Source organism: Dicentrarchus labrax, unplaced genomic scaffold (genome assembly GCF_905237075.1).
Source record: "Dicentrarchus labrax unplaced genomic scaffold, dlabrax2021, whole genome shotgun sequence".
In the NCBI taxonomy this organism is placed as follows: domain Eukaryota; kingdom Metazoa; phylum Chordata; class Actinopteri; family Moronidae; genus Dicentrarchus; species Dicentrarchus labrax.
In genome coordinates, this window is record NW_026136710.1 from 5,356,935 (window position 1) to 5,376,003 (window position 19,069).

The 19,069-nt window shown below is 40.7% G+C and overlaps 1 protein-coding gene across 1 annotated transcript; it reads right to left on the minus strand.

The window, feature by feature from the left end:
• Window positions 1-1,789: 1,789 nt before the first annotated feature.
• Window positions 1,790-16,128, minus strand: enc1 (ectodermal-neural cortex 1). Its single transcript, XM_051411722.1, has 3 exons — window positions 15,790-16,128; window positions 7,488-9,303; window positions 1,790-4,460 (listed from the first exon to the last, which is right to left on the minus strand). Exon 2 carries the CDS (start codon window positions 9,295-9,297, stop codon window positions 7,522-7,524), a length of 1,776 nt encoding a protein of 591 aa, XP_051267682.1. The 5' UTR covers window positions 9,298-9,303; window positions 15,790-16,128; the 3' UTR covers window positions 1,790-4,460; window positions 7,488-7,521.
• Between the last annotated feature and the right edge of the window lie 2,941 nt (window positions 16,129-19,069).

A 19,069-nucleotide genomic window follows, 5' to 3' on the forward strand; every position in this document is an offset into this window, starting at 1 on the left:
CCCCAACAAATTCATTACATTCCCCCTGTTTCATTAATGTTTGCTAAAACCTACAATGCCGACCATGGGAAGTATTTCTTTTTAGAAAAATCTATTTTTAAAGATTTACTTCAGGGGGTAACCAATGGGCTTGGTGCTGAGTGCCATAGACAGAGGCATTATGTATTGAGAGATGGACCAACACATTGTTGGAATTGGTCTTTTCATGGGATTTGTTGACAGTAAGAAAAACATTTAACAACATATTCATCCTTCAAGACTTGTTCTTGAAAACATTATTGTTCAGGGATACCATTAATGTTCTCCACATTCAAAGTTGTTAAATAAAATACTAAAAACACAAAAAATGTATTGTTTAATATTTTGTAATTTATCTTATTATACATAGCAATTCATGTTTGGCCCTACTTTTTCCTGTATCTTTATACTTCTTCTAAATCTAGACATAAATAACTGTGACTAGATATCTGCTGACACTGCTGTGGTTTAGTGTAAGGACATATAAAACTGAAATTTATTGTAAAACATCTCAGTCTCTATGTGTACGTGTGTGCGTGCGTGCATGCGTGCGTGCGTGCTTGCATTACTGAGTCGCGGCAAATGCCTATGTTGCCAGGCGACAGTGACATGTAGGTACATTGTTTTTATCACACTCGGCCACACATACAGACTGCCCACACAAAATACTAGACTTTAGTCCATTCAGCCAAGCTCTGCATAAGCTAACAGCACCCAAAGGATTCACAGTGTTGAAGGGTTGAGCCATCAGTGGTATGTTCTGGATCGGGGGGGTAATAAGACTCACTTCCTGGTGGACAGGAAATTCAACTTCCTGTCTTGATTAATGGGGGGACTGTTGGATCACACAGGGGGCACTGAGGGGCCTCCCACACACAGACCTCCTACCTTTCACCTTGAATATCAATCCTTTTTTCTTTGCTTTTTCTCAGCCAGAGAAAGCTTGAGAACTCCTTAAATATCTTGAAATAGTGTAGATAAGATTTTAACAACTCATTCCAACTTGTCAGCACATATTGTGAAAGAAACAATGCTTTATTTCTCAAGCTACCCCCTTCCCCCATTTTGTTTGTGAATGCATGAGGGTCAGGATCCAGAAAAACTGGTGTTTCTCAACCTCTGTCACCGGTCAGGGGTTGTGTCAGGGCGAAGAATGTAAATAGTGAACAGAGCTGGACTCTTCAGAGCTGGAGGAATGCAGCAGAGAGGCAGTGTTCTCTGCAGTCACTCACTAATGGGATGTTAGACTTGTTACAAACCAGGGAATGTCAACTGCCACAACTAGCGAGCCGCTTTGCAATGCATTTCACTGATGAAAAGTGTGAGAGGAAGGGAGAGGGGAGGCAGACCAGGGAGGGAGGGAGGAGGGGAATAGAGAGAGGTGTTTTTTAAGATTTCATGTTCTCCTCCAGCCCCCACAGTTTGCAGATAAAGGTTGCCGTTGCCAAGGTGACTTGACAGAGAAAGGGAAAGTATCTGGCTGTGTTTCGCCTGTTCTTGTGCAGGAAGCTTAGAAGCCAGAGGCATAGATAAGATGATTCCAGTCCCTCCTCCACAGAACAAAAGCTGTACGCATGATATACTGCCTTAAATACCTCAGGACACTTTGGCTGCTGCATTCACTCCAAAGCTGCCTAAATATGCCAAACATGCAGTAATGAGAAAGCACCCTATGCTGTGCCGAAGCTGCTTTTCTCTTCTAAATCTACACTATTATATTAATACATGTAGCCAGACAAATTATCTCCACACTGAAGACAAAGACACAATGTTTTACAGTCAAGAGGAAAAAACTCTTATGTTTATTAGCCATGAATTTCACATTGTGAAAAAAATCACATGTACAAAATAATGCCATAAAAAATAGAAATAAACTCTTACATGACAAAAGAAATGAAACTGATGCACACTGACAGTGGGGGGGGGGTTCTGTCTAATTTACAACATTATGCGAAGCAAGATACTGTGCTCCAATCTGAGCCAGCTGGATTTCCAGATAAAATAGGGGGATAAGAGGAGGGCAAGAGTAGAAATGGGAAATGCCACTCAGCAATTAGGAGCAAATTGAAGGGGGCATTCATTACTTGCTGTTGCCAGGGAAACTTGGGTTCTCTGGGAAAGAAACGCTCTTATCAGATTGGTGGGGCCAGAGCCTCTGTGTTCAGTGGTCGGAGGAGGTCAACATTACAGAGCCACAAGGGTCTCCATAGAAGTCTTGAAATTGCCAATAAAAGGATGGACTTTTGGGTGGCTTAAGGAGCTGAGCAGGAATTTACAGAGCGGTTTACCAATTGATCCCCACAGATTTGATTTGTTTCATGAATCCACAAGAAATGACAACTGAAAAAAATATATACATATCCCACCAAAACATTACCTCTTACATTGAAATTCAATGATTCCATTAATATTCAATTGCAAAACGTCAATGCTCAGGTCACCTAGACAGACATAGAGACAAAAACACTGATTAGAGTTACCAAGTATGTCATATGCTGCGTTTAAGACATTCTCTCTTTTTGGTCTTTAGGAGCTTGCTTGTTTTTTTCTTTTTTTATGTGCATCATTGACACTATGGTAAAAAGCACTGCGGTGTCTGCCCTTATCAATGCACAGCTTACTGGAGTCAACTCTTTCTCAACCTAATGGTGAAGAAGACTGTGGGTTAACGCCCCGAGGAGCCAAGTTAGCACATGTGACAGTCCTCCAGCTGTCCCAAGGACAGCTGCAAAGACGGTCGCATTCTTAACCATGTCAGGGGTTATTCCGTGACGTCCCTGATAGTTACTGGGTCACATACTGCATCATTCCAATAGCCTTATCTGTTTTGTGGTTTGTATCTTCTTGTTTTGTTGGTACAGTTTGAGCCCTGACATGGTGATTTAAGACAGGTTTGGATCCAGGTTAGAGCTTAAAGAGAATCTATCAGAAGTAAAAATTAATATTTCCTTCAACCCCATTCAGTCTTCTTTTTTGGACAACGACTCTGTGGTCTAAACTGCTTCACACCATCAGTAATCCAAGCCATTCTTCCTCTTCCATTCATACACTGATATAAATGAAAAGCCTGGGAGATCTGCACCTCTGTCTCTTTTAAAAGAACAAGCTCCTCCTGGGAAAGACTGAACTGTGCAAAATGCAGCCCAACTAAATTCAAATAATACACAACACCTGGCCATGCATGACATAACCCAAACATACATTCACATCAGAATGCAGGCAGAGAAGAAATAAATAGGATTAAACATATTAACATAACAGAGTAATCATTGTCATATAAATTAAGACTACATTGCAGCAAGTTTTAAAAAAAAACAACTGATTAATTCTCAGTTTAGGTTAAGGTGACAAGATTTCTGTGACCACAGAGAAGAGTTCATGCCAGTTTTACTGAATCACTATAAGTGGACGTGCTCTAAAAAGGGTTCAGCTATGACTCAGCAAGCGAGCTTTACTTTTATCAGAATAACAGAAGCACAGCCGGTCTTTTACAGCATTAAGTGTACAGCTGAATGCGACAGCGTTGAATCCAAACACTGAATACCGCCCCTGTGTGCAGTTGGTTAGTTAACCGGCGCTCAGCGGGCGTTAATGCGTAGCTGCAAAACAGCAAACATGTAAGGTCGTGACCTCGAGGCACCTCGACACCCACTGGCCATGCACAGATCCCCTCTATCCTCCTCAACCTCAGCTGGTGTTGCTCATCAACACCTCGTGGCTTGCAGTGACAGCAAACTGCCAAAGCCTTCATAAGAGGAACACTCAAAGGTTTGTTTCTGTGTCCGAGCTGTTAGACGCATGTCTTTGAAAGAATAAGGGAAAAAAAGATACAAGGGGTCAAACAAAAGAGCTTATTAGAGGAGAGAGGGGGGAGGTTTGCTCCTTCATTGTGCCTTTTATAAATCAGCTATACTCAGTTAAACTGAGTTGCGTTCTGTTCTTTAGCACACCAATCACTGCATTCTCCCTCCCTCAATCTAAATAGAACATCCATCATGCTATACATTGCAGTTTCATGAAAAGAGCATTTTTTTTCTTATTATTATTTATCACAGAGAAAAACATCAATACAGATCCTCACAAGCCTGTCATGACTAAATGAGAAAAATGCAGGTTGTGTGATATGTTTGCATTCCTCATATGGCAGCATGAAAGCACTGAAATGCCAGATGTACACAAGGTTGGAGTTTGTGCCTCATATAACATGCAGCAGTTTGTTTGGTTTGTTTGCGATTGTACTGCATGTCTCAGCTTCCTTCTCAGAAAAGAGATGACATAATTCCAGTAAAGTGTCCAGCTGTATGTGGTTCTGGATCTGCCTCTTTGCAACATCAAGATGAATGCGGGTGTCTGTACATCACTGGTCGGTGTCTCTTTTTAGAGGAAGATGATGTGTGCTTCTTCACAGCTGGAGTCCAGTAGATGATGCAAAACAGGGATATCTGAGGAGGAAGAATAGAATAACTCGTTAAACAGGCTAATAAGATGTGTGAAGATGCCTGAAAGCAAGGAACACTCAACAGTTTAAAGGTGACTTTTTAATTATTCAAAGTACAAAGGAAGCTTCAAAACAGAGAATGATAAAAACAAGGCTCATGCATAAAGCTCTTGGATGACCTCACAACCTTGAAGAATCTTTTGTTCCTGCGATGTTTTTGTCTCTTTAAAGAGTTGGGGTTGGACAGAGGGGATATGAAATAAAATAAATACCTGTACAATGTAATACAATGCAATGCAACAGCGCTGTGATTCTATCAGAGTGCCGATAGAAGATTTAACACTCTTGAAGCTCTTATTTGCCGTAATGTTGACTTGGACTGCATTTTATTTACTCCCTGTGATCTAATACAACACCAGCACAGCCTGCAGCCTCAGTAATCACCATAGAAATAAACTTACACCTCTCTGACACAGTCTGAACAAGAAAAGCTACACTATTACATTACATTGTAAAAGTATTGCTGATATAGCCACTCTGTATTTCCTGCTAGACTGATAGATTTGGTAAATCCACCCACTCTGTTTCCTTAGTACAGTCTGGCCTTCGTCAAGCTTCTTCTCTCCCCCTCAGCCTACTACACTTTTCACATCTGAGTGTGTTTTACTCTCAGAATTTCACTTTGACCTTTCCATTTTTAAAGCTATTACTTAATATCTACTTAGGCCTATCTGTGCAGCACAGATGGTTACAGCCTTGGCAGCCCTCTATGTGTATAATGTGAATGTAATATCATCAGCTATCTCTGTTGGTGGAGGTGGGTCTTTCCCTTGCTGCTGAGTGAATAAGAACACCCTGAAGATCACATTCTACCCCATAGAAATGTGGCTGGGAGAAAAATTTCTTGTTGCTGATGAAGCCTCAATCTGCCTTAAGGTTACATTGATCATCTCTTGTTAATTCACTTGAAATCCAGAAAACTTGCTAAGCACTGGATTCTAGTTTGTTTCATGTCAGCATTTAGAGAAATACATTTATGAATTTATTAATCAAAGTAGTTTGAACAGCAGAGCGGGATACTGCTCACTTGTGCATTTTAACTACATGCTCTCACGCTTACCCAAAAATGAAAGAGGATTCTGGGATGCTTACTCTCTCGGAGAGTTAGTTTGATACCACTCTTATCGATCCATCAATTGGTTAAATTGCATAAAGGATTATGGTTATTTTGACCTTTTTTAACTTATATATTTGTTTGTCATCACATAAACATTTCTCTTAATATTTTGTGTGCCAAATCTAATATTTAAAACCAGTCAACCTGAAAACATGGCTACATTAGCAACATCGAGGAAGTCAGTCAAAAACAATGCTTTATTTGATTTTCTCAGTACAATTCGCCCCTACTAAAAGCTTTCCCAGGAAAGAAAACTAAAAAGGAGGAATCTCAGACAAGTTAGAATTGTTCCCCTGGGAAAAACTGAGAGAGAACTTCTTTTTTCTCTCACAGCTACAATCTCCTTCTGTGAGGTCTAACTTACTTCCTTCCCCTTTCATTCCTAAACAGTCAGCCTTCTTTTCCGTTCCTCCACATTTTGTCTTTTCACCAAGTTCAGTGACTGTCAGTTGCCATGACAGGCAGGCGCAGCAAAAACAAATTCTGTATTAAATTAGTGGCAGGATTATATCCTTCACTGAGCACTGTGTTGCATTGGCTTAGAGATAGTTAAAACCTTCAGTCTAGTCTCTCCTTTTCAGAGATGAGTCACTAAAAAGAAAGGGAATAATAAGTCTTAAAAAATATTTCATCCTGTGGAGAGGAAGAACATCACAGTGTCACAGCATGTGAAGCTGCTCTGAGCTGCTTCCTGGTATTATCAGATAGGAGACGGTGCTGCGCTGGACAGCTGGGGAGTCACTCTACTTCGTTCCTTCACTTTCTCAGGAGTTGAGGGCCCACAGCCATTTCAACAAATACAGCTAAATGAAAAGGACTGCCTTCATGGGTATGCGTGGGGGCATCAGTGTAGGGTGTAGGGATTGTGTGATCTGATGTGATTGTGAGCCTGCAGCATGCAGAAAGATCAGGTTTGCCAGCTGACTACCCATGCTCTACATACGTCTGGCCTGTTTATCATCAGACCAGGAGAGCAGGGTTAGATCGAGGCCAGGAAGACATAGATGGAAGCAGAAGAGACTGTCGAGTTCAACAGTAAATTTTCAGAGCAAGACCTCTACTATCAAGGATGATGTGTGTCTGACTGGGGTGAGGGGAGGGGAGTGCTGCCACTCTGTAGCCCTACAGTTCTCCCTATTCACTTCCCCTGCTGCCACTTCTCTCAGTCACCTCTACTTGTAACTGATGATGAATGGTTTCCGACACTGCGTGAGTCGCCGGCTGCCTCCCTCTCACCCAGCATTTAAGACCATAACCTCATCAAAGGAAGGCGACTGAGAGTGGATTAGCCTCGCCAGGGTGTTGTAGCCTGCTGGTGTGTGGTTGTCTAATTGGCAGACCCCCTTTTTCCTCTTAGAGGGATTTCCCCCACAGGAGCAATAAAAGTATCCTATTCTCTTTCAATTACCCTCTCTGTCCTTCGGCCCATCCCCACAGCCACATAACTCACTTAACTAACGCACACAAGCCCCTATCAATCCCCCCACAGGCCCACTCTCCCTCCTCTAAAGCTCCTAGAGCTCCTGCTTCTCTTCTTCTGAATCTTTTTCTTAATTCAAGTAAAGGAATCATTTTGTTGTATTTTCTTATACATTTTTAACTTTATCTGAAGTCATTTTATTTACTGTACTTATTTGATAATAATGTTTTTTAGTTCAACTCTAAAATGTGCTGCTTCAAGATGTATCTTTGTGAATCTCCGCCAGTTTTGAAGTATCACTGCCAAAATGATTGTTGATGTTTTTGTGTTTGTGTGAAAATGGAATATCAGCCAATTTATCATTCTGAAGTCTTTATATTGGTCTCCACCACTGATATTCAGATAGACAAAGAGATATAAGAGGTCAAACTCACCTCATGGAAAGGGTGCAGGTATAGGGTTTGGGGTTCAGGCAGGCAGATGTTTCCAGGTGCTGACGAAAGCAGTGGGAATGAGCGAGTATGGCACAGTAGTGATGCTGTTCCAAGCATCCAGTGTGGGATCATAGCAGTCCAGAGTTTTACACCGCTGTGTGCCAAAGTAACCACCCACTACATAGAGTTTGTTCCCCGATGCCACAGCCTGGCAGCTCATCCGCTTGGCCGTCACATCGCCCACTTTAGTCCACTGGTAGCTCTCACTGCTGAACTTATAAGCCGAGCATGCAGAGAACTCAGTATCCCCACCCATGACAAAGATCTGGTTTCCCAGTACGGCAGCAGCAGTGTAGCGCCACGGCTGCGGGCAGGAGGCGGGCACAGTCCATCGATTCTCCTGCGGATCGTAGCACTGCACCTTGGGCAGCTTGTCGTGGGTGACGCTGGTTCCTCCAAAGGCAAAGAGCTTGAGCTTGACGCTGACCACTGCTGCATTGCTCACACCTTCTCTCAAAGGCGCCACCATGGTCCACTTGTTCGCCACTGGGTCAAACTGCTCTACCTGTTTGAGAGATACGGACGGAGAGGCTGGGAGGCAGCCAGTTGCTGCGGTGTGACCTCCTACTACGTACAGGCAGTGCTTCAGCTCTGCAGAGCCATGGCCAAACCTGGCAATGAGCATGGGTGCCGCCTTCGACCATTCCTCATGGACGGTGTCATAGACCCATACATCTTTGGACACACCATTCTCTGAGCCTCTTCCACCGGTGATGTACACCTTACAGCCGATGGCGCAGGCGCTGAACTCCTTCCTGGGGCTGGGAATGTCTGCCTTGGGGATTATCTCTTTGGCTTTCTGATCCACCAGATACAACTTGTCACACATGAAAGTCTGCCCACCCAGAAGAAAGAGGGCGTGGCTGGTTTTTCTTGGTCGAGCACACGGGCTGTTAACAACGCCATCATTCTGCAGGATCTTCAGCTTACAGCGGATAGCTTCATCCACCAGCTCCTTGCTCTTGGCCTGGGCGTTGATCAACTCTTCTGTAGAAACGTTCTCCATGAGAAAGATGGCAGGCAGTAGGGCCAGACGGACTGTTCTCAGGAGGTCTGGAAGGTGACAGTGCCTCTTTTCTAGGTCATAGTTGATCCAGTTGAGGGCAGCTTCATAAACCAGTCTCTCATCTTCTGTCTCTAGCTCCTCATGTGACAAAAGCTGCACAACCATATCTTTGGGCAGTTGGAGGAAGTCCTCTGTCTTGCAAATAGCAGGAAAGTTGCTGAGGCACATGCCCCAGGAGAGCTCTGACAGCTTGGTACACTGGTGGGCATCAGACAGCAACAGCATACCAAGACAGTTAGATGGGTGAAGGTTTCTCTCTAAGAATTCAGCACAGGCATCCCGGATGTCCTGAAACTCCAGCATGTCCCCAGCCTCTAATAGTGACTCTGCATTCTCCTCGTTGATGACCACACGTGACGAGTAAGCGTAATCCAGCAGGAGCTCTAAAACCTCCGGATGGATGGAGTCACGGAAGTCAACCTCGCTGGCCTGGCTCTCCCTTAACCCGCCACTGAACATGGCCTCAAAGTAGCGGCTGCAGGCAGCCAGCACGGCACGATGGCAGGGGAAGGAGCGGCTACCGGCATGAAGAAGGACATCTGTGAAAAGCCGTTGCTGCCGCAATGAGTTGAGGTGCATGAGGACACTATCGGCATATGAGGACTTGTGGAACAGGTAGATGTTCATAGAGCCAGTGCTGGCTCTAGATTTCCGGTTCTCATGGACGCACACGGACATTTTCATTGAATCCTGAAAAAGAAAAAAAAAGAAAATCTCTCTTAATGCATTTCATATTTAAGGTCTTTTTTTTGGCTGATGGTTGGTGTCAAAGTGCATGTTTTAGGTTTATTTCAGTCTTTGTAGAGAATCCACAATTATCTTTTAAACAAAATCTATGAGGTTACTACGATCATAAAGCCGACACAGCCAATAGAAGGGGCAGTAATGATATAGGAATTTGTCGCTGTCAAGACACAGCATTAGGAAAGAAATGCGATCATCAGAGTGTGCTATTATTCACTCTCCATCTAAATTCACTGAAGGTCTCCTCTTCCAGCATCGATGTCTCCATCTTTCAAGTGTTCTTTCTGCCACTAATTAGCCCTGCCATTTCCCACAGGAACTTATACTCATATTAACTTATGCATTAAGTAAATTTTTTCAATTTACATTGTGATATGTTTACAAAACAAAGCATTCAGCAAATGCATGCAGCTTTTAGTTTTTGTAATGGAAAGAGAGTAAGTGTTTTTGGTGATCTTTTTCAAAATAAATAATTATTATGTTCTAATACATTTCAATAAGCATACAATAACCATTTTAAAAATGACCATGTACACTAATTTTAAAGTTAAATGCAAAATATGCATGAGACACTTGTTAGCTGATATGCAAAAGCAGTGTGTACTCACTGTAAATCAGACAAAATTATGTTGTTTATCGGAGAGCCTAGACTGTTTGCCTGTAAGATTAGTCATGAAAAAGCAGATTGCTGCAGTTTTAGTTTTTAGTCAGATATTCAAGTGGGCCTAATTTTCCTTCTTAATTTGTATTCTCAGACATAACTATATATGCACACACTTTGATGCATGCACTACGCAGCCCTAATATGATGAATGATGTGTATTTTTGAACAGTATTGCAAACATTCCCAAGAGATAGAGACATTTAGCAAAACATTCAGTGATTACAAGTTGCAAAACAGCATACGTCTGGCAGTTACGAAGGTCAAGTAGATAACACTTGTCTTCTTTCAGAAAAGCCTACCGGTCAGCTTTTCCATTTCCAACTCCAAGCAGTACTAATCCCCCTCTTTTCTTTCTCTTTAAGAAAAGAGGAAAGAATGAGACAGCAGGACTCTTTTGAGCCTCTGAGAAATGCACAGAATTTACTCCACTCCCCTCCAGAAAGTCACAGTTCCCATCTTCACTGTCCTTGCCCTGTCCTCACTTTCATTCCACCCAATTTCCAGACATACCAAGTGCCTCCTTAACTCTGTTCACAGAGGCACTGAGTCCCTGTCTGACCTAGTAAATCCACAGCTGTCTTTGACCAGACTTACTCTTTTCCAGGTCACTCCAAATAATTTAAGGAGTGACAGAAGACTGCTTAATCTTAAGAGTGAATCTTGAGACCAATTATACTCCACCCAAATTTGGCATTTTTGTATCAAAACAGGCATGAGGTGGTTGCATGTTTGTAGTTTTCCTATTGACAGCAAACAGCTGCGGCTGTGGTCAGCTTGAATTCTGTCGGTTAAAATTTATTCCAATGATGACAAGCTTTCAAGACAAGACAAAAAAGTATGAAAAAAAATCCATAAAACTTCAAAACATTTCAGAGCTTTGAAGAGAGTGACTACATGATATTGAGTTTTTATTCCAGAGGAACTACGGACGTTTTGGTACTGTTTTTTCCAGCATGAAAGCTTGTCACAATTGTGATCTATTGCCAGTGACTGTAGTCAAGCGGACCACAGCTGCCGTTGTTTTTCTGTCAGTGAAAATTTTTTTTATAATCCTACAGGTGGTCAGTGTTTGATTCTCAAAAGATAGATTTTTGGTAAACAATCAATTTAAGACTTATGGAGCTGAAAGGTTTCAAGGTACCATAAATGATTCCACTACAACCCAGCTGCAGGGGCAAGTTTCCATTTTCTTTCAGTTGCATCATCTACTCCAAAATCCTCCGAATGCTGTCTCGTGAATAGGCAATCAGGAATGAACCCTGCAAATACAAATGAAAGTCCAATGGGGCTTTCTGGTGAGCAGTGTCACTCATACCTCTGGCTTCAAACGAACTGTATTGTTCCATGTCATTCTAACTAACTCACCAAACCAGCTGCTGTATGTAAGGTTATTGTTTTCACCCAGGTTGGCTGTTTTGGTGCAGCTGTCACTGGGGAAAACACAACCGGCAGCCTGTTTTACCATAATGTATTCTGTGTGCACAACTGTGTACACTTGTTTTCAGGTATCTTGTGCCTCTCAGCCAATCTGATAGCACAGGTTTCATGTTTTAGATATGCTAGCAGCATTGCTGTAGGGATGGCAATGTCAGTCAATGCTCCACTTTGGCGCAGACTCAAATATCTCACAGGTTGGTTGTGAAAGCAGCTTATTACAATCCACATTTACCTTTATGGTTTTCCTAAACAAACAACATTAACCACACGTTGACGATGGTCGGCCTGTCGCTGGCACTCTCCAAGTCAACCTATTTGGTCATTTTGGTGAGGACATGTTGGCCTCAGGGCTGCTAACATGACTGTAGACTCTTAGTCTTGTTATTCTATTCTTAATGACTTACCAAAGAAAAATCTGGTTTAATACTGAAACTAAATGACTCATATAACTGTGACCACAAGAATAAACAGTCTGCGAAACATTTCTTAAGGGAATAAAACAATGGTAAATGTTTCACAGGTGTTCTCACAGCTAATACATGTCTTAAGGAATGTATTGCATAATATGTGGGGGGGGAAATCAATTTAAAAAAAATATAAAACCTTCCAAGTCATATTTCATAATAATAATATGAGGAAGAATAACATTTATCACAACTTAATGACATTCAAAACCAACTGTAGCTTTGGTTCAACAGGATTTATTGCATTCCAGCACTGACAAAAGTGGCAACCTGTCATCTTCTGCCCTATGGCTCAGCTATAATGAGAATATCCTAACCTGCTCTCTCACCTGCACAACACCTCCTACACACACAAACACACAGACACTCAGTACCGATACTGCAGCTCATGTTTTCTAATTGGAACTTGTAAGTGGCTTGATTTGAATAAGTGGTCCTAATAAATCATGCACTAAATTGGAGAGGTTTTGCATATACTAATAATTAGCATGTTAATGAATGTAACCTTCAGTAGTCCAGGTCTGAGGCACAGTCAGTAGCTGAATGGCAGATCAACATTTAGATTAGTCCATCAGGAGCTCGGTAGAACAATTGAGAACAAATGAACAGTTGTGATTATTTTAAATGATACAGTATGGTAATTGTCTGCTCATAGGAGAGATAGTGAAAATACAATTCTGTATCACTAACGGCAGTGACCTGCAATCACGATAAGAGGTGAATGCCACTGTTGCAGCCTTTTCCCAAACATATCTGTTGTTTCTGTGCCAATGTTGTTCTGACTTCCAAATTATAATCATTTTCTCTCTGAAATGTCTCAACAAGCTACTTTCTCATCTTGATAATGGCAAGGCATGACAGGGCCTTGCTCTTGGAAATGCCAAATATTTTGGTCTGTTGTCCAAATGAGAGTTTGTGTCACGAAAAAAAAATCTTGCTCAACTTTCTACTTATCCACTCACTCATTTACTCTTGTTAAAATTTTACTTAATTTGCCTTTGATGATGCATTCAATGCTAAAATTATGATAATCACAGTTTGTACATTCCTGTTTTATTCCCCTACCAACATCCCATTAAATTACACACTCAAGGTGTTTTGCTTGTGTAATCTAAGTTTTGCATTTTATCAAACAAAGTTTTGGTGGATGGATGAGGTGACTCACAGGAGAGGTGAATAAAGAAATCACATACTTATTCCATTTGCATATTACAGGATAAAGCCTGGATTACCAAGTAGCCTACAGGTCCTGAAAACCCTCTGTTCATATATTTGTAATTTAAATGGTAAATTTGTCCATTGTTTCAAATTTGCTTGCCCCCCAACATCCGTCCAGTAATAAAGTTTTATTATTGTATGCCAAACCTACAGAATCTAAGAAGACCTGGGATGGTTTTCAGACTTATATTTCCATATGTGGGTTCTTGTAAATGTTTGTATTCCAGTTCTCCTTTATCAGAGGAATCAATTTCACAAACAGTCTGTCAAATGTTTTCTGCAAACAACATGCACACATCCCTCCGGACATTAACCCAACACGTGTAAACACAGATTATTGGGGAAATCCGATTACCACAACCCCATTTAACCTCTCAAAATCAGATTACTACTTTAATCTGGATGTTACAGTAAACAGGTTACATAGTGTGTATAAACATCCTGAAGGTTAACAAGTTGCCCTGAAATTCCTGATGACTGTCTGGCATTAACGTCTCATGTCTCAAAACTGTCTTTACTTGAGAGAATGCAGACTAGAGCTGAAACTATGGATCGATTTGTTGATCGCCAGCTACCGTATAACTGATAAAAACAAAAACGACCAACATTACAGCTTCTAAAATGTGAGGCTTTGCTGCTTCTGTGATTGCAATCTGAATATCTTTGAATTCTAGACTGTTAGTTGGATAAAACAAACTCGGAAGACGGCACTTTAAGAAACTGTGATGGACATTTTGCTTTTTCTGCCATTTTATAGACCAAACAATTACATGGTCAACTGAAAAAAGGTTTGGCCAATTAATATAAAATGGAAAATAATTGTTTGCTGGAGACCGATCGCTGTTAATTATATGGATGTTATTTGTGAACCATCGAGGAAAATGTTTTAAAATGTTGTGAAAATCTTGATAACACTGGCCAATAAGAACAAACTGTTTGTCACAAGCTGTGACAGAGCAAGACAGCGCACACAAACGGCTTTTTTTAAAACCAAAACCACACCACAAGTTTTTAATCTTAGCAGAGGAAAGGTAAAACATTTTAGCTGCCTCACCTTGGTTTAAAGGTGACTTTAGGATTCATTTTACTACACAACAAGTGACAATTTGTATATCATTTACATAACCTGTATGAGGAAATAAAGCATTTTTTTCTAATAAGCTTATGTAATCACTTTGACTTCCGCTGGTTAAAGTTAAGGGGATGGGTTGTTACATGACTGTTTATGTAGCACCACTTGTGAACAACCTCACTGAAACATCAAATAAAAATATGAAAGTCTCTACTTTCAGCGTAAACCAACTGAATTACTGATCAATTAGTTGATCAACTGTTTTGATAATCATTTCATTCATTTTTTAAGCAAAAATAGTGAAACAATGCGACTTTCTTTGCTTCAGCTTCTCAAATTTGCTGCTTTTCTTTGTCACCTATAATTGCAACCTGGCTGTGTTTAAGGTTTTGGACTGTTGGTCAGACAAAGCAAGCACTGTGAAGACGTCATTGTGGGCATTTCAGACTATTTTTTTAACATTACACAACTGACCATTTCCTCGAAAATAAAAGAAAGAAAATAATGTATAAATTATATATATATATAGGCTACTATTGATCTCGATAGTTGCAGCACTAAAAGCAAAAACTATTAATATGCGATACCATCAGTGCTCATGGTATTGACTTCTCTTTGGTCTCACAGGCTATTTTCTGTTACAGTAATAGAGACAGTACATTCACACCAGCGAGCCCTGAGAGGAGGAAAATATGCCAGCAGTGTGAGAATGAGCGGTTGGCTGGATGTCTGGCAGAGTTGTCATCCTCATCCCCTCACAGAAAACAGATCCACAGGCACAAAACCGGAAAGCACATACATGCCACACTCACAAAGCACACAGTAAAAAGGCATGCACACGCACAGCCTCTGGTCTCTATCTGAGGCCTGGCAGGGCTGCAGTCTGTTTTAAAATCATTGCCAGGTGTTCACAGTCAACCATGGACTCAGGAAGAAGGATGGGAGGGAGAGACTTCAAAAGTAAACACGAGGCTTATATGGGCCAGCTCTATATACATCTGCTACTTGGTGGGGGGAAGAAAAAAAAAATGAAACAAGCTGCAAAACAAGAGGACGCACCAGCAGCTATTGATCTGTATGTCTGCATCAATCTTAATCTGACAGAATCAGACCTGTAGTCTTAAACCAGCTGTCCACACACATCTGAGAGAGCTTAACTGTGTTTCAACCAAAAGCCCCGCCACTTAAGAAAACACGGTTTAATCAGTTTATAACAGCAAGAAGAGCACACATCCCACCTGATGTCGCCTTTAAAAACATCTTGAGCGTGCATTCAAGGGAACAAGACGCAGGAAGAGAGCACAAAGGACCGAGAGGAGAGCTGTTTTGCATATTTCATGATAATAAGGAAACAGTGCAATCAGCCGTGCCTCGGTGAATATACATAAAATTGACATCATCATTGAACGGTAACAACAATCTTTTGTCCGTCAGCCTGTTCGCTGTTGCGCTTTCTCTGTCACAGCGCGGAGGTTTCCATCATCAGGTGATCAGAAAAAGAGGGGGGGTGCATCAGTTGTTGCAATAACAATCATCCACGTTTAGAAGCTATGATGAAGATTTACAGTCAAACCTACCTCTTTGGGTGAAAGCAGGAGTTCAATTGCGTCCGCAGTATCCCTCGAACATGCCACTTCTGAAAGAGCCACGATGCAAGCCTTGCGCTCGGGGAGTGGAACAACTCCTTTGGTTATTTCCGAAATACTGGCGGACTACTCGGTTAGAATGAGGCCGTTTCTCCTCAGATAAAGCACTAAACTTCCGAACTCTGGAAGTTATGTATATATATATATATATATACGTACAGCCTATGTATCTGAAAACAGACGGGCTTTAGAGTAAAGGATGAGCTGAGATGTTCGGAGGCGTTCCTCCAGCGCTGCCGCTCCGCTTGTGAGTGTCTGTCCTCCTCCTGCGCTCCCAGTCCTCTCTCACTGAAATCAATGGGTGTGTTTACAGAGAGAGGGGGGAGGACCGTCTCCTCGTGCAGGAAATGAAGTGAGATGTGGGGGGAGCGGGCGACACACACACACACACACACACACACACACTCATAGGCTTACAAAGACCATTTGAATTAGTAGAAGTTGTTTTATTTACTGCTCAACTTTTTAGTCGAACTCCTTATTTTTTTTTAGGTCCCAGGTGAGTGCTCCACTACATTTCAGAGAGGGATATTGTACTTTCTAGCAATACAACAATGTGCAAATACTCCACAACAAGTGAAAATCCTGCATATAAATTCCTAGAAGCAAAATGTAGTAAAAGTATCAAAGTTAAAGTACTGTTCCGGATAACTGATACATTATTATGTGACAGATTGTTACTGATGCAACAATGTGAAAGACATGCTGTTTCTGGTCAAAGGGGTTTTTTTTAACTACTTTTATACAGCTCAATAGTTTTGTCCAGTGTTTCCCAACCCAGGGGGTCGGGCCCCCTCCAAAGGGTCACAAGATAAATCTGAGGGGTCGTGAGAAGAAACAACAGTTCTCCTTCTGCTAGGAAAATCTCTATAGATTTTTTTTTGGATGGACTTTTCTAACAACTTATAGATGTCTGAAACTATACAAGGGGTCATAAGCTGAAAAGGTTGAGAACCACTTGTACGTAACAGAAAAAGATCATCTCATAGCCCATGTTTTTTTTCTAGATTCCATTATGTGTATAGCTCTAATAACTATGTTTTGGTGCATGTGTAGGCTATACCTGTAGTGTTACTGACTGACACTGTATTTGCGTGTGTGTTTTTGCATTACTGTTGGGTTATTTACCCAAATGACCAAGACAAGTTTTACCTTAACTGTCATAAATTGATTGTTAGTTGTAAAAGTGTTCATATAACATTGAATGCACATGTTGTTAAAAATAAAAAGAGCTAGAATATATTATAACAGTTTGCAACCATATACTATATATTTTTAGTCCAAATAACGCAACAAAAATATTAAAAATAATAACACTCGGCCAAAGTTCCATGGTACTGGGTAAAGCTAACACAGTGTATGCTGGGTCAGTTTTGTAAATTTGGAATTTTGCTGAAATTGTTATTTTTAATAAGAAGATTTTTTTAAGATTAAAAAAGAAGTCTGGTAGATATTACAGCAAAACACCTGATGGACCATTTGCCACGGTACAGGAGCTGATAACTCTATTATAGTCCAAGCTTGTTTCCCAGTGTGGATTAACGACTAAACAAGATCCAGCATTGTGAATGGAGCCAGAGAAAATGTGCTTTTGTGGAGTCAAAAACTTGACTAACTGCTAAAAAACAATACTTTCTGAACAATATCATATAGAAAATACCATAATGTCTGACTGAGTCACAGCAAGCTCACCGCTGAACGCCATAGACACATGTAAATCCTATAGGATTATAAAGACATTGTGGTTTTCGGTCGGGGTAGTTGGGAACGGGAAGTCCAATTTTATCCCTGGACATCTTGTCTGAGTCACATCTGTGGGGCTTGTTGACAGTACTTTTGGCTGTGACTAAACTCTTCAGTGGACCCTTGAGGCTGTAATCTTATTATTTTGTTTGTTTTTATGTGTAGTGCACTTGTGTTGTGGTGATCAGGGCTGTTACACACTCGCATCCTGTTTCTTTTCCCATCAACTGTTTTAATGAAGACAGAAATTACACAATTACTGTAGCTTCATATTAAGGATAATACAGAACAGTGTTCCTTAGAGAAGTGTGATTAGTTGGAAAGAAAAACTCATTATGGTGCTTCATAGGTATGACAGGAGAGACATCTAGTGGACAAAATGTGGCTTGGACTAATAGTACTGAAGACTGAAAGCTGAAGCTGAAGGGGCAATAGATAGGAGCAGAAAAAGAAAACAGACAGATTATTCATCTAATTATTAACTCTTGTGTCTGGTTGACTTTGGCTTTACTTCCTCACTGTTGTATGTGCTGAAATAACAATAATATCTGCAAAATCAACCATTTGTTTTTCTTTTTTCTTTTATTCTGACCTTATTAAAAACCATCTCTGTGCCCCAAACCACACTTAACGTAACTTTTGTTACCAAAATCATTCTGTTTCACCAAATCAGGAAATATGTCATGTTATATGGGTCATGCATGTACAAATAGATGTTCCTTTTGTTTGGCAAGAAGTCATCACAGATAGTATGTATTCTACAGATAGTAGAAGTATGTTTAAAGTTGTTTTGTAGCCTCCCTGTTAGGAAATTGTTGTGATTTGAATTGATTGTTTCATATATACAGACAGTTAATAAATAAATGATAGAGGTGCAAGAAAAGAAAAGTTTTATGGGAGTAAATGCTTCATATATACCACAGGAGAGACATCTAGTGGACAAAATATTCCTGGGATGATTGACACAGTTTGGGTAGATCTGGAAAGACAACATACCATTAGATGGTTTATTTGCTTAGACTTAGAGTAATTTAGAAGAAATGTATAAAACAATTGAGAAGCTAAAATTATTCTTGTAGTATGTATTAATTTTTGAAACTCACCATTTTATCTTTGTCCATATTTATTGTTTATATAAATATATTTATATATTATTATTTATAGACAGACTCTTTGAATATGCAAATGTTTTCATTTCAAACGTTTTCCCGATGGACACAAGATGTCTCCTACTCAGCAGTAAAGTCCATTCTCAGTGTCTGTGCACTGGTGGCTTCAAGTTTTTATACATCACACTTATATAAGTGAAAAATAGTGGAATAAATGGACTTCCAAACTATTTGTGATGTAAAAAATCATTCCAGCAGGCCTCGTCATTTAAAGGACCAGTGTGTAGGATTTAGTGGTATCTGGCGGTGAAGTTACAAATTGCAACTAACTGCACACTGCTCACATCTGTATTTGACAA

What these genes read in the sequence shown, in the direction of transcription:
- enc1 (XM_051411722.1), bottom strand. Translation starts at nt 9,297, where the DNA reads ATGAAAATGTCCGTGTGCGTCCATGAGAACCGGAAATCTAGAGCCAGC.